This window comes from Elgaria multicarinata, chromosome 2, assembly GCF_023053635.1.
Source record: "Elgaria multicarinata webbii isolate HBS135686 ecotype San Diego chromosome 2, rElgMul1.1.pri, whole genome shotgun sequence".
NCBI lineage: Eukaryota > Metazoa > Chordata > Lepidosauria > Squamata > Anguidae > Elgaria > Elgaria multicarinata.
This window is the reverse complement of record NC_086172.1, coordinates 109077787-109093420: the sequence shown is the minus strand read 5'-3', so window position 1 is coordinate 109093420 and position 15634 is coordinate 109077787. Positions and strand designations below refer to the sequence as shown.

At 44.8% G+C, this 15634-nt stretch overlaps 1 protein-coding gene across 2 annotated transcripts in view; it reads left to right on the top strand.

Annotated features, from left to right (window-relative positions):
* NAV2 (neuron navigator 2) overlaps positions 1 to 15634 on the top strand; it is a 323173-nt gene that overhangs the window by 254303 nt on the left and 53236 nt on the right. For both annotated transcript variants that reach the window (XM_063117361.1, XM_063117362.1), the window contains 3 exons: positions 9086 to 9377; positions 10712 to 11414; positions 12772 to 13239. In XM_063117361.1, coding sequence (XP_062973431.1) covers positions 9086 to 9377; positions 10712 to 11414; positions 12772 to 13239 — 1463 coding nt within the window. The remainder of the gene's footprint in view (positions 1 to 9085; positions 9378 to 10711; positions 11415 to 12771; positions 13240 to 15634) is intronic.

Genomic DNA, 15634 nt, shown 5'->3' with positions numbered 1-15634 from the left:
CCGTTGAAGTGTGTAGGCTCCCTCTCTCTTCCAAAGTCTCCTGACTGCCCAGCCAGGATGTGTACTTGTGCCCCCCCCCGGGGGTATTGCTTATTGCAGCTTATTGCTTGGTCAATATGTCTGGTGACACTTACTTTAAAAACAGCCGCTGCCAGCTGCCTCCACCTCCTCTGATGCAATCTTAAAACACTCTGGGTGGCAAGCCAGCCTCTCAGGGCCAAGCTACACGTGCATCTGGATTGCCTTCAGCCTCTCTCTGCCTTATTCCAGCCAACCAGTGTCTACAGCCTCCAGCCTCAAACAATCCCCCACCCCCCTCTCTCTGTAAAAGTCTCCCAACAGTCCAGCCAGGCTGGGCACTTGTACCTGTGGCCAGGGAAGGGTGCCAACTTATAGCTTGGTCACACCCAGTGACTCTTGTTTTAAACAAACTCCACTGCTAGCCGCCTCTGCCTGCGCCAACACTGGACTCTGAGATGCTTTTAAAAGGCTCTGTGTGGCACACCATCCTCTCAGGGCTAAGCTACAGCCATCTCTGAGTTATGACTCTGCCTGAAAGTGAAGCCAGCCAAAGCCTACAGCCAGCGAACACCTGCACAAACACTTGATTCTGAGATGCTCTTGAAAGGCTCTGTGTGGCACACCAGCCTCTCCGGGCTCAGCTGCAGACATCTTTGAATTGTGTCTTCAGTCTAACTCTGTCTCTAAGAGATATGCCAGCCAGCCAAAGCCACAAATTTACCTATTTTTCTCTGATATGCGAACGTTCTGCATTGCATGCCAGCAGTGCAGACAGAGCCTAGCTCACAAGTGAACAAAGGGAAGTGGAAGGGAAGGGGTAGCGAAGCAAAGCAATGACATGCCAGGTTCCAATATCCGCACCAACATAGAATCATAGAATCATAGAATAGTAGAGTTGGAAGGGGCCTATAAGGCCATCGAGTCTAACCCCCTGCTCAATGCAGGAATACACCTTAAAACATCCCTGACAGATGGCTGTCTAGTTGCCTCCAGGACATCTCTCTGGACTGGCACCTCACTGATGGTCATAAGAGTTTTTCTCTAAGGATGACCCTTCATCACCCATGATGTGGAACTCTGAGAAAAAGGCCTCTGGCCCATTCTATTTTGCCCTGTGGGCTGCTTTGACTGACCTCTCCTTTCCCACATTTTGATCTGTGGATGCCTCGTCTCTGCTGAGGTCCATGTGCCCGACTGCCAACAGAATCTGAAAAGACAGGTTGCTTACCTGTAACTGTAGTTCTACGAGTGGTCATCTGTACAGTCACACATATGGGCTCTGCGCCTGCGCAGGGCCAGGTTGGAAACTTCTCAAGCTGAAATCTTTTTAGGCGGGAACCCCTCCCCCACCATCCACTGAGCATGCTCAGGGGTTCCCACCTAATCCCCTCAGTTCCTGAAACCGCCTAAACAGTCTCACTGAGGAGAACCATCAGGTGATCAAAATTTTAATGACACCATAGTGGGGATGGTGGGAGGGTTGTGTGACTGCACAGATGACCACTCGAAGAACTACAGTTACAGGTAAGCAACCTGTCTTTCTTCTTCGTGGTCTCTGTGCATCACACATATGGGCGATTAACAAGCTGACTTACTGGAGGAGGGTGGTGTCAGCTGGTGGATGAGTAGTCATAAAATAGCCGATAAGACGGCACGCCCAAAGGCACAGTCCCTGCGCGCCCTGATGTCCAGGCGGTAGTGACTGGTAAATGTCAAGGGTGTCGACCAGGTAGCAGCTTTGCAGAGGTCTGGTAACGCGATCCCCTTTTCAAAGGCCGTAGAAGTGGCCACTCCTCTTGTGGAGTGAGAGCGCACTTTTCCCTCCAATGGGAGGCCAGCGAGTTCATAAGCTAACTTAATAGTCTGAACAACCCAAGCAGATATTCTCTGCGGAGATGCTTGGTGTCCCTTTTGTTTGCCGCCATAACAAACAAAGAGTCTTTGGGATCTCCGGAGAGTTGCTGTTCTGGACTGGTAGAAAGCGAGGGCGCGTCTCACATCCAGGGTGTGCAGAGTCGACTCAAGGGGAGATGATGGCGATGGAAAAAAACTTGGCAGAGTAATATCCTGGCCAAGGTGAAAAGAAGACACCACCTTTGGAAGAAAGGCTGGGTCTGGTCTAAGGACCACCTTGTCAGCATGAAATACCGTATAAGGTGGGTCCATTCGTAGTGCTGCTAACTCTGATGCACGTCTAGCAGACGTGATGGCAGTGAGGAATGCCACTTTTAAAGTCAATAGACGTAAGTCTGTCTTTGCTAATGGCTCAAAGGGTTTTGCAGCTAGTGCTTTGAGCACCACGGAAAGGCTCCATTGAGGAACAAAGGAGCGAATAGGTGGGATGGTATTCTTCATACCTTTCATGAAACGTTTGGTTAAAGGGTGGGTGAAGACTGAACATCCCTGAACCCAATGGTGAGAGGCAGAAATAGCTGACAAATAAACTAAGTGACGAGAACTTGAGTCCTTTTTTAAATAAAGAAAAAAGAAATAAAAGTACAATGGGTAAAGGTGCTGTAAGCAGGTTTTCGTTTCTGCTGAAGGCAAAAGCAGAAAATGCTTCCCACTTTTTGACGTATGATTTTCTAGTGGCTGGTTTCCTGGCTGCTAGAACAATGTTCCATACGTCAACAGGCAGGGATAGGTTATCTACCGATGCCTGATTCTCCATGCAGTCAAGTTCAGAGACCGGACGTCTGGATGGAGAATGAGTCCTTTCTCCTTGGAGATCAAATTGTTGCATTGGGGCAGCCTGATAAACTCCGCTGAGGACAGTTTGAGTAGCGGAGTGAACCACGGCTGCCTTGGCCACCAAGGTGCCACTAATATGGCGTTGGCGTTGTCTGTGCGCAACTTCAGGATCACCTTGGATAGTAGTGGTATGGGGGGGAACAGGTACAGGAGCTGTTCCGACCACGTCCTCTCGAAGGCGTCTCCTAGAGATGCTGTCCCGTGACCCGCCCACGTGCAGAACTGGTTGCAGATGGCATTCTCTGGTGACACGAATAAGTCAATTACAGGCTGTCCCCACGCCTGAAAGATCGTGTCGAGAACTAAGTCTTTCATCTGCCACTCGTGCGTGTCCACGAACGAGTGGCTGAGGTCGTCTGCCAGAATATTGTCCTGGCCTGCGATATGAATGGCCGATAAAATCATGCCGTGGGCGATAGCCCAGTGCCAAATGTCCAATGTTAGGGAAATCAGGTCCATAGACCGTGTTCCACCTTGTTTGTTTATATGCCAAACAGCAGCCATGTTGTCTGTGTGGATCTGGATGACATGTCCTGACAAGGTCTGCTGAAAGGCATACAGTGCTTTTTGAATGGCCATCAGTTCTAGGACGTTTATATGCCTCTTCCTGTCGGAAGGGCTCCAACGTTCCTGGATTGTGAGATCTCCGCAATGGGCTCCCCAGCCCAAAAGGGAGGCGTCTGTCATCAGATGATGTGATGGTAATGGAGGTCTGAAGTCTAGGCCCTGTATAATGTTGGGTAGATCTGTCCACCAAAGGAGAGAGTCCTTTACTTTGGTAGGGAGCGACAATTTCACTTGATGAGCGTCCATTGTATTGTCATACTCCCGCAGAAGCCACAATTGAAGAGGTCTCATGTGCAAGCGCGCCCAAGGGACGACGCTGACAGTCGCTGCCATGAGACCTAGTAGTCTTTGCACCTGGAAGGCAGATATTATCTTGGAGTGAAAGAGTTTGAGCGCCAGTCTAATTAATGCTGTAGCTCTATCTTCCGGAAGGAAAGCCCTGGAGCGGGTTGAGTCCAGAATTGCTCCAAGGAATTTAATTTTTTGAGTTGGTTGAAAATTTGATTTCTCTTTGTTGATGCACAGGCCTAATTCGTTAAGGAGGTTGATGGTGAGGTGGGTGTTACGGGTAGCTTCCTGCTCCGTACTAGCCACTATCAGCCAATCATCCAGATAGGGATAAATCTCTACCCCTCAAGTCCTCAGAAAGGCGCAAACTTGTGCCATACACTTTGTGAAGACTCGGGGGGCCGTAGAAAGACCAAAAGGAAGCACCTTAAATTGGAAGATGTCTTCCCCTATTATGAAGCGGAGGAATTGGCGATGGTCAGGGTAAATTGAGACATGAAAGTAAGCATCTTTAAGGTCAATGGAAGTAAACCAGTCCCCTTGGGAGAGGAAAGGTAGGATGCTTTGCAAGGAGTTCATCCGGAATTTTTTAGGGTTGATGAACTTGTTCAGGTCTCTAGCGGGAGTAGAAACCGCACCTTAGGGTATGGGTTGGTAATCGCTCTATGGCGCCCTTCTCCAAAAGAGACAATGTCTCTTGCACTAGAGTGTCTGTAGGTGGAGAGAACCTTATGGTTCCTAAGGGAGGGAGGGTGGTAAACTCAATTTTGTAGCCCCTGGAGATGATATTAAGGACCCACCTGTCGGTGGTAATGGTGGTCCAACTATTATAAAGGGGGGCAAGGATGTCGCCAAATTTAGGTGTGGAAATTATTTTTTTAGGACAGTCAAAGACGCCGTCTTTGACTCTGGTCGGGTTTGCCTCTGTTTTGCTTGAAGCGTCCCGGGAATTGTTGCCTCTTGTACTGACCTTGGGGTTGGTACAGAGGAGGTCTATCCTGAAATTGCTGTTGCTGTCTGGGCTGGAACTACTGTTGAGCCCTAGGCCAGCGTCTTGGGCAGAATGCTCTTTGAATTTGTTGTTGTTGCTGCTGCCCAATTCCCATCTTTTTAGCCGTATTCTTGGCCTTTTGGATGTTCTCCATCGATTCGTCGGTGGAAGAATGGAATAGCCGGTTCCATCAAATGGCAGAGCCTCGATACGGGAACGTGCCTCCTGAGACAAACCTGCTGACCTTAGCCATGCATGTCTTCGTAGGGCTATGGACCCTACCATGGCTTTTGAGGTGCAGTCTGTCGCGTGGCGAGCTGTGTTAAGCTGTTGCCTTGATAGTGCCATGGCCTCAGTGTAAAAGACGGTCGCCAGTTCCCTTTGGTCATCTGGCAGATAACCAGACAGGGATGCCATCTTCTCCCATAAGAAGAGTTGATATTTTGCCATGGTGGCTTGGTAATTATGCACTCGTAATGACAGTGCAGTTGAAGAATAAATTCTTCGACCTATGCCATCGAGCCGACAACCTTCTTTATCTACCGCCGCATTGTGCCTCTTATGAGTGTGTCCCTGAGACGCCTCTACAATTATGGAGTTAGGCTTGGGATGGGTAAAAAGAAAAGGAGCAGACTTTTCCTGTATTTTGTATGTATTATATAGCCTCCTGGACGTTGGTGGCATAGAGGCAGGCAGCTTCCACGACTGTTGTGCTGTGCGTAATAGCACGGGCAAGTAGGGAATAGCTGCTGGAGTAGCTGACTCACAGTATGCGTCGTCATAAACTGGGTCGTTCAATTTTTCAATGGGTTGAGACATTTCAATCCCCAATGATCTCGCCATCCTTTGCACTTGATCGGCAAAGTGCGATAGGTCTTCTGAAGGGGAGACCACATCCGAAGTCCCTACAATGTCATCAGGGGAGGGAATGGATGGTACCGGTGAAGCTTCTCGGGAGGAATCAGACTGGTAGTCCTCCTCCGATAAGACGTCCAAAACGCGTGGCATCAGGTCCAGGCTCGGACGTGGTTGTGACACTTGAGTCGGTACCGTAGTGATCGGTACCGTCGCTTGCGTCAGTCGTGACGTGCGCCTCGGTACCGCTGGTTGAGGAGGTGGAGGCATGTCTGTGACATCCTCCGGAGGTGGTGGACGGGAGACCGTTTTGGAAGGAGGCTGGCGGAAACGCGGGTACAGGTCATAGTGGCGTTCCGGATAGTAGTATTCTTGGTGCCCTCTATGTCTCCAATCCTCATAGTAACGTGGAGGAAATTGTGGAGGGTACCAATCGGCGTAATGGTCCCGACCCCTCGGTGGGGACCTTGATCTTTCGTTATACGCGACATATTGTCAATTTGAATGAACTGAAGCCGGTGAACCATCACGGCTGTAACCATACGGAGGTGTTTGTCGGTATCGAAAGCCTTCGGTATCGACGTATAGTTGCTGTCGGTACCGACGTCCGTCGGTATTGATGGGTTCTGCTCGGTACCAAGGGGAAACAGGTATTTGATCCGCTACGGTGTTATCCAACGAGGAACCTCTGATTTCACCTTCAGAAATTGATGCCCTCACACTGGGTTCTTCCATCAGGACCGTAACAATATGGAGCGGCGACGGGACTGGTGAATTAGTAACCGGCGGTGGAGGGTTCAGTACCGGCGGTGAGGATGGAGTCGTCTGTCTCGGTATTGAGAAAGGCGTCAGTAGCGAAAGCCTCGGTATCGGGCTTATCGCTTGCGAGGGGGGTCTCTGTAAAGCCAGACTCGATATCGGGCTTTTATGCCCCGTCTCACGCCTCGGTATCGAAGTACTCGGTACCGGGCTCCTCGGTACCGACGAGATCGATTTCGATGTTTTTTTCTTTCCATCTTTGCCCTTCAATTTGCTCTTTTTTCTCTGAGGGTTTTCAGCCTCAGAGTGCTCTCTCACTCTCTTAGAGATCTTCTTTGCCACCTTTTTTGCGGACTGAGAGGAGGAGGGGGAACCGCTAAGGCTTCACTCCTTGGAGGATTTTGGGGCATAGACTCCATCTTGTGTGGAGATGTAGAAACGCGAGCCGGTCTTGGTTTATCTACTGCCTCCAAAGCCTTTTCCCAGAGAATAGCCCGAAGGCGATCTGCATGGTTTTTACGTGCTTGCCTTGAGAACTTCAGGCAAAAAGCACAGGACTCCACGACATGAGTCTCCCCCAAGCAGAGCAGGCAGAAGGAATGCCCATCCGTTTGCGAAATCTTCTGTCCGCAGTTGGAACACTTCTTAAACAGGCCTTGGTGTGCCATAGGCACCAAGACAAGACAAAACAAACAAATATTTTTTATTTATTTTTTGGATAGGAAAAAATAGAAAACTGTAGAAGTAAGAAAAAGAAGGAAAAATAGATTTTTCAGCTCTGGTATAATAAGAACGCACTATACCACAGAGAAGTTTCCAAACGCTGTTAGCCCACAGGCGGTTGAAGAGAACTGAGGGGATTAGGCGGGAACCCCTGAGCATGCTCAGTGGACGGTGGAGGAGGGGTTCCCGCCTAAAAAGATTTCAGCTTGAGAAGTTTCCAACCTGGCCCTGCGCAGGCGCAGAGCCCATATGTGTGATGCACAGAGACCACGAAGAAGAACAGGAAAGATGCCCTATTCGCCCAGCACTTCTTAGCTAAAAACTGTATATCCCCTTGATGCCAAGAGCTGAAATTGCTCAAAGTGCAAGACCCCAAAGAGGAGCGTTGACAACCTGAGGAAGGATATGGCTCCAGCGATTTTTAAAAAATATGTATTTTAAAATCTCAAACTTTAAAAAATTCCTAAAAATCAACAGATGAACAGATCTGATTCAAACTTGGCATGGCTAAATCCCTACTTATGGTGCCAAGTTTCATCTCTTTATCTTCAAAAATGACAGAGCTGTAAGCATTTTTGTTAATTCCCATTAAAGTCGAGCTGCCCTTTGTGTGGGGAGGATGGAAAAAATCCGGATTTTTCTTCAAATTTCATAATTACCCCCTTTCCAGATTTGTTACCAAAAATCCTGTCAAATCCAGGTTTTTCCTGTCATATGGTCACTCTACAGTTAGAAAGAGCATTCAGTTTTTGGCTTGGTGGAGGAGAGGTGTGCTGCTGCCCAGTCATACGTACACTACAATCTGGGTTTCCACAATTGTTTTCTATGAGGAACTCTTACTTCTGTTCCAGGGGAGGGCGGGGTAGCAAGCAGAACCAGGAAGGTGCATCTTTGGACAACTGTGGCTAGAATGTTTGTGATTTTTTTCTCTTGCCCCGTCCCAAATGGTAGAAAATGTCCCCCACTACACTTTCATGGCCTGAGAATTGGAAAGCATTTTTGACATAGCATTAGACTTATATGACCCAAACAGTTGAAGAATCAAAGCAAGTCACTTTTAATTTGTATGATCTTGTCTGCTGCCTACAAAAAGTGATTATTCAGTGTTTTGAAATGGTGTGTGTGTGTGTGTGTGTGTATATATACGTACATATACACATGCATGCAGAAACACACATGCATACAGGATAGGAAATAAAGGGGCAGGGCAGGGGAAAAAAGTGCCCAGAGGTACAGATTCTCCCAGCATCTGTGTTTTTGGGTTCGCATATGTGTAGCAGGTTCACAGCTTTTTCATTTAGTTTTGGCATTGGTGTTAGTCTCCATGTGTGGGATTTGAATTGCAAATCACTTCAGATGGATCATGAAGCCAGTGCAAGTGAAACAAAGAGTGCAGATAAAGGATATGCCAGCAAATGGTCCCTCCCCTTGGTCACCATGGGGAGAGGGGGGGGTTGGAATTAGCATTATGCTAGAAAGAACAAAAAGTATAGAGCAAAAGGAGAGAAATGTAATTGTGTTGAGTAAATAAACTGGGCTGTGTGTGCGTGTGTGATTCTGGGTAATCACAAATTTAAATTTATTCGGCAGGAGTTGTGAAGCATTTCCACTTCTAAAAATTTCTCACCTCGATTGCTAATAAAGTTAGTGTGAGGCTGAAACATAAAGCACTCGTTTCAGTCTTGCAAAAAGCTGCCTCTTCATGCTCCACAGATCAAATTGCCAGCAAGGAGATAGGAAGGCAGAACAAAGGAAAAGCTCACACAACACATATTTGAAGTGAGCGTAAGCCTTGCAGTGCGAAAGGTACTGTGTGGAATGCAGGGAAGAGGAAGCTGTATGGCACCAAGATGCATCTTTTAATTGCTGACCTTCATAAATCCTGTTTTATGTCTGATTATTTAGTGTTTGTTATTATTATATTTTGCTTAAATATGTTTCATTGTTTGCTTGGGGATGATGATGATGATGATGATGATGATGATTGCAAAGCACACCAAATAAAAAAATAACTAAACAGCCTAATATGTAATCCTTAAGAATCTGTGAATTTTTCAAGAATTAGATCTTGGATTCTGGAGTAAGGAAAAAGTTTGCAGTGGAAGTTTATGATTTTCTGTTTCCCTTCAGACGGATGCTGAAAAGCATTCCCAAGTGGAGCGGAATTCCTTGTGGTCTGGTGATGAAATAAAAAAATCAGATGGAGGTTCAGACAGCGGTGTAAAGATGGAGCCTGGATCTAAATGGAGAAGGAATCCCTCTGATGTGTCTGATGAATCTGATAAAAGCACTTCTGGGAGGAAGAACACAGTCATTTCACAGACAGGTTCCTGGAGACGGGGCATGTCAGCTCAGGTTGGCATTACCACACCAAGGACGAAAACGGCAACCACCTCAGGAACTTTGAAGACACCTGGAACAGGTGAGGAATGTACAGCCAAGAGGCGAGCAATGCAGGCCAAGTATTTGTGCTGTTAGGAGAAAAAATTTCCTCTGAACTGTCAGGATTTTAACTGTATTTTGATCTATGTTGGTCTTTGATGGAGAATAGTGCAATAAATCTCTGCTCTTGTGTACCTGTGCCAACTTGAGGAGAACCTGCCAACAGTGATGTCGACTCAATATTCTTTGTATGATTAGGTTAATGTCTTCCTCTTGAATTGGGATATGTGCTAAGCAATGGAAGTCTTCTGTTTCTTTGAGTGTGCAGTTGTGCACATAAATCTGAAAAAACGTTTAGTATGCCTGGTTTAAAGTTAGATTTTTAAAACACACACACACACACACACACACACCCCACTGCTTAATTAGAAAATGTGTCCAAGTTGCATATGCACTAATGTATCTGATCCTGCTGCGATAACTAATTTGCTTCAGGAATGCTCTTAACACAATGTCATTTTGCAAATTAATTAGGACAGAAGAAGTGCACAGAAACCCTTTAGCACAGTGCAAGTGCCTACTTCCTGAGCCTACTTCTGGGACTCCCCCAACTTTCTCCGACATACCAACATTTTTAATCAATCAGGACTAGGAGCAGTTCCAGACTAGTTTCCCTGTGATCAGTGGTGCAGCTGTCTGGACTACTGCTGCTGACAACAAGGAAAGGAAGAGTTCCTTATCCCACTTTAATACTAGGCTGCATGTCCATAATATCTAAGGAATAATAACGATGAAGTAATAGCAACAGCGCAAGTGTCCATTCTGTACTGTAATAACTGCATCATTTTTCTTGTTATAGATTAGTGCTGTGTCCTTAAAACTATTTTTTGCCATCTTAAAATGACTTATTTTTTTTAACAAAAAACAATCACTGGAGCTTTATCCAGATGCGTTGTCTTTAACAGATATTTTTCTGTTTGCACTCTTGCAACCTGTTTTGAGAACATGAAGTTCATCAGTTAAGACTGTCTCCTTTTGGCTTATCCATATTATTAATTAAAAAGCCCCTGGAAGATCTCCTCTATTCCTTATTTGGTTCATACCAGGAATATGTAACTCTACAGATGTTTTGGCCTACAAAAGTAAAATGGTTTATATCAATCTGTCCACCTGTTCAAGTTTCAGATTAAACACATCAGATATGTTTTCCTGGCATTCCAATGTATACTATTCTCATTTGGAATTAATTAAGAAAGATCAAAGTGCTTCTGTACACTCTTGTAGCTTGTGTGTTTAAGCTTTTTCTGGCTTCTTTGCACTATATGTATATATTTGATGCTACGCAATATTAGAACTCGTTCTTTGTTTTTCCAGGGAAAACTGACGATGCCAAGGTATCGGAAAAGGGTCGAATTTCTCCTAAATCTGGACACATTAAACGTTCCCCATCAGATGCTGGACGTAGCAGTGGTGATGAATCGAAAAAACCTTCTGCAAATAATTCTAGAACACCTGCGGCCAATACAAATACGTTTGGATTTAAAAAACAGAGTGGGACTGCTATAGGCATGACCATGATAACAGCTAGTGGGGCAACTATTACAAGTAGATCTGCTACTCTGGGCAAAATCCCCAAGTCATCAGGACTCATGGGTAGATCCACTGGTCGGAAGACTAGTGTTGATGGCTCGCAGAATCAGGACGATGGTTACTTAGCCATTAGCACCCGAACCAATCTTCAGTACCGGAGTTTACCAAGGCCCAGCAAATCCAGCAGCAGAAGTGGAGCTGGGAATAGATCTAGCACAAGCAGCATAGACTCCAACATAAGCAGCAAGTCAGCAGGCCTGCCTGTTCCTAAAATGAGAGAGCCAACTAAAGTTGCCCTTGGAAGCTCTCTGCCAGGCTTAGTCAACCAGACAGATAAAGAGAAAGGGATCTCATCAGACAATGAAAGTGTGGTCTCTTGTAATTCTGTTAAAATGAACCCAGCATCTCAAGCAGCTTCTAATGCATCCCAGAATACTCACCAGCAAGGCGTCAAGTACCCAGATGTGGCCTCCCCCACTTTGCGCAGGTATGTGCACCTCCTTTGTTTGGTCAATGCTTTCATTGGAGTTTTAAAAGCTGGGATATAAAATTAAATCCTTTCTTGGAAAGGCTGTCACCAGAAAAAGCTGCAGCCATATTTACACCATCATTCTAGATCTCCTCTAGGGAAAAATAAGTTTTCATTTTACTTTTGTAGTGGGGGCTGTGTGGGAGCCATATGATAATATTTTTTCTCTCCTGCCTATTGTAATTGCTGAAACGTTGGCTGGGTTCAGAGAACACAATAACCCATTGTGGTTTAAACAGTCATCTGTTGGTTATTTAACCCACCATGTGTTATTGTGTTGTGTGGAGAGAGTTTTTTAACCAATAATTGGTTATTTGGCTGAAATAACCAACGCAAATAACCAATGCTGTGCAGAGTTGGCTCTGTGAACTACCATTGGTTATCATGTTGTGGGGGGGGGCACTGTTGGTTATTTCCTCAACCACCATTGGTTATTTCATCAGCCACAGAGTCATAAGGCAAGAGCAGTCAAAGCCGTGGCTGCCGTTCTAGTCCAGCTAGCAGGATAGACTTTCGGCAGCAATGGCTGATGGGATACTAGTGGAACAACTGAGAGGGCATGGGATGAGTGAGTCTATAGTAAACTCAACACTGATCCTAATCCACACCACAGTTCGTTATTATCATGTTGTGTGTAGAATAACCCCTAGAAAAACAACTGTTGAGTTGATTATTATGTCACCATTGACTGTCGTGTTGTCTGAATGAGGAAAAGGACTGGGCATTCTTCTAGTCCTAGGCAAGACTACATATATTCTATAGGTGTACATGCTGCCCAGTGTTCATATACCCAACACAAATGTGGGAGGAAGTTCACTCGTCCTGAAAAATCTTATCAATCACTATATTTCAACCCTGATTTTCCATATATAGTATTCTCAAAGTGGTTCACAATGAAGCATGATGAAAAATAATGCTTTCCTATCTATATTAAAGAAAATATATGCTGGTCAGATGTGAATAGTTATATATTTGCATCATGGCAAAATAAAAAAGGGTGAGGTGAGGTGGGTTGTGGGGGTGAAATCCTGGAGCAGCTTTTGATTGCTCCTACTTTCAGTAAAAATTAAGACTGAGGAAACAGAAAATTGGAGAACCATCAAACTTCATTCAAGTCCAAATCAGCACATTGTGCCTCACTTACTGATGCACTGACACCAGTTTTCCAGTGGTTGAATGCAGATTATATTGGGGGAATGTGTATTTGCAACTGGGGTCATAACACAATACTCTCTTAAATGTCATACTACATCTGGTTTTGACATTTTCAGTGTGTTCCCTGACTTCCTTTTCTTTTCTGTTTTTCCCCTCTCAGACTTTTTGGTGGAAAGCCCAGTAAACAAGCTCCCATCACAACAGCAGAAAGCATGAAAAATTCAGTGGTCATCTCTAACCCACATGCAACCATGAACCAACAGGGAAACCTGGATTCTCCTTCTGGCAGTGGCATACTGAGTAGTGGTGGTAGCAGTCCTCTTTATAGTAAAAATGCAGACATGAATCAGTCTCCGTTAGCATCTAGTCCTAGTTCTGCTCATTCGGCTCCTTCCAACAGCTTAACCTGGGGTACTAACCCCAGCAGTAGTTCTGCTGTTAGCAAGGATGGGATTGGATACCAGTCTGTCAGCAGCCTGCACACCAGTTGCGAATCCATTGATATTTCTCTCAGCAGTGGAGGCGGGCTGAGCCACAACTCTTCCAGTGGCTTGATTGCTGCTTCTAAAGAAGACTCATTGACTCCTTTTGTTAGAACCAACAGTGTTAAGACAACATTGTCAGAAAGGTGAGGAAAAAATTCAGAAGTCATTTGTCATGTTTATGTATTTATATACCCTGGGTATTGTTATGTGCTTTTTGTATGCAATAGCTTGTTCTCAACATGTTTACTTGGGAATAAGTCTGATTGTATAGCATTCAGACTGAGGTTCCTGTTTGGAGGTAAATGAGGATTAGTGGGGGAGGTGTTTTTTTATTTTCGTGTAAACATGCATTGACCTTGGACAAGGGTACAGAACGTCTTTCAACCTGTGGCCCAAATTCTATTGTGGAGAAACTTTCGGGGTGGGGGGGAGGATTCCAGAGCTGAGCAAGTGTGAAGTCAAAAGCAGCAGGACCTAAATTTTAAAAAATAGCAGTATATTTTAGCATAACATTCTTTCTGCTGGTAACTAAGTTTTAGGACAGATGTTTCAGCCTTTTAGAATGAGGGGAAAACTGTACGAAAGCTGGGGAAACGCCTGACGGTTGGGGAATAGGTTGTGGAGCCAAGGAAAGGTTCTTTGTCCATCTGAAAAACCTTGGAGGGTCAGATTGGGACCTCGGGAGGGTCTCATTTGGCCCCATGCCTGAGATTCCAGACACCTGATCTAGGGAGTCAAATGGAGAGCCACCATCATTAAACCTACTGTCTTGTTAGAAATGTTCAGTTAACTGAGGGCTTCCAAACATCTGTGGTGAAAAAATTCTAATATATCTCCTTTCCCACAACTTATAAAATTAGACATAAATTCTGAATATTCCTCTAGATTTGCAGAAGATGAAGAACAACCACAAATGGGAACAGCTGAGTCAAGCCCAAATACTTTATAACTATTAGTTCCTATTAGTAAGAACTGTTGCAATTCATGCATGTTGACATGATGTGGGAAGGATGAAAAATACGCTTTATTTCCTGTTGAATCAAATTTGAAGACTGCAACTTGCCCTGTTATGTCCATCACTTGGGTTTATTTTTTAATCTTCTGCTCCTAGATAGCCAGGATCACATCAGCACACAATAAGTTATCAATGCTGAGCAAATGAAAGACCCAGGGTAGTGGTCAATCCATAAGGATTGGCAAAGCGTAATTGCTAATGAAGTGAGCTGTCAGCCTGTGGTCCAAATCTGACCTCAGTCACAAAGCCATTATATATCAGCCTCAGCCTTACACTTTTCACATGAGGATAGTGATATTGGCATATTGGTATAAAGATTACTGAGATAATATATGTGAAGTATACTAGGAACCAAACTAAACATAATGTTAAATGCATTTGTGCATCTAATGTGCAGGTTTTTAAAAATGTAAATTGCTTCAGTTAGAGGGCTGATAATTATTCCTCCACTGAAGCTAGCATTTGCTTACGGTGGAAAACCCAATTGGTGCTTCAGAAGGAGGAGTTCCATCAGAAACCCCCACAAAGAGGAGGAAAGGATTAAATTTCCCATCCAAACCTGCTCTAACCCCATGAATTATCAGCCTCCCAGCTGATGTAAGATTAGATGCAAAGTTGTACTTCCACCACCTAAGTACTCTTAAGTATTGTTACCTACCATTGTGGTAATTTTGTCATTCTTGATTTATACTTGTTTTTATGGCAAAAGTGAACTATATTAATTGTTATTGCTTACTACCACATTTTTGAGTTGATCAGTGGAGCAAGTTAGAAGGTAGGCACCAGGTGCTGAAAATGGACAACATGTTTAGGAAGTGCTAACACATTTGCTCTTCGATTCAACCTTTCCCTTATAAGCAAAACATTGCGGATTATAATATGAATATTTTGCTTCACGCTGCTGCAGCTATGGCCTGCTGTACTACTATTTATTTATTTGTTTAGCAATCTATATATTTAACACTAGCAGTGTACTTAGCCTTCTACAGAACATAGGAATGATATAATGTCTGCCCATGCTGGATCTGTAGCAACTGGGTGGTTTGTTGACCAACCTAAAAACATTTACACCACAATGCTCTCAGTGGCTCTCTGCCTTCCATATCCACCCCAGAAATAATTCAATCCAGCATTCAGATCTTTCCTAGACCTATTCCAATTACTGCTTCACCGAATAAATCACAACACAGGTCCTCATATCTGCACTTCATCTGACTGATTTGCTATTGCAATGGCACCAACGTGATGTGAGTCATGCAGGTTGATAGAGATGCCTGTGAACTCCAGATCTGCTGACCTGGTTTTGTGGTCATGTATCTGCTATGGAATGACAACCTGTAAGTTTCTTCACGATCCCTGTCAGAGTGTATCTTCCTGTGGAAAGTGGTGGCACCCTGTTCAGCTCATGCATCCACTTTCCATGTAGATATGAAACTGCAAAATGAAGATTTTGATACTGGTCTTAAATGCTACTTCAGAAAATCTACAAGCGTGTAACCATTCTGAAACAATTTGGAGCTTGT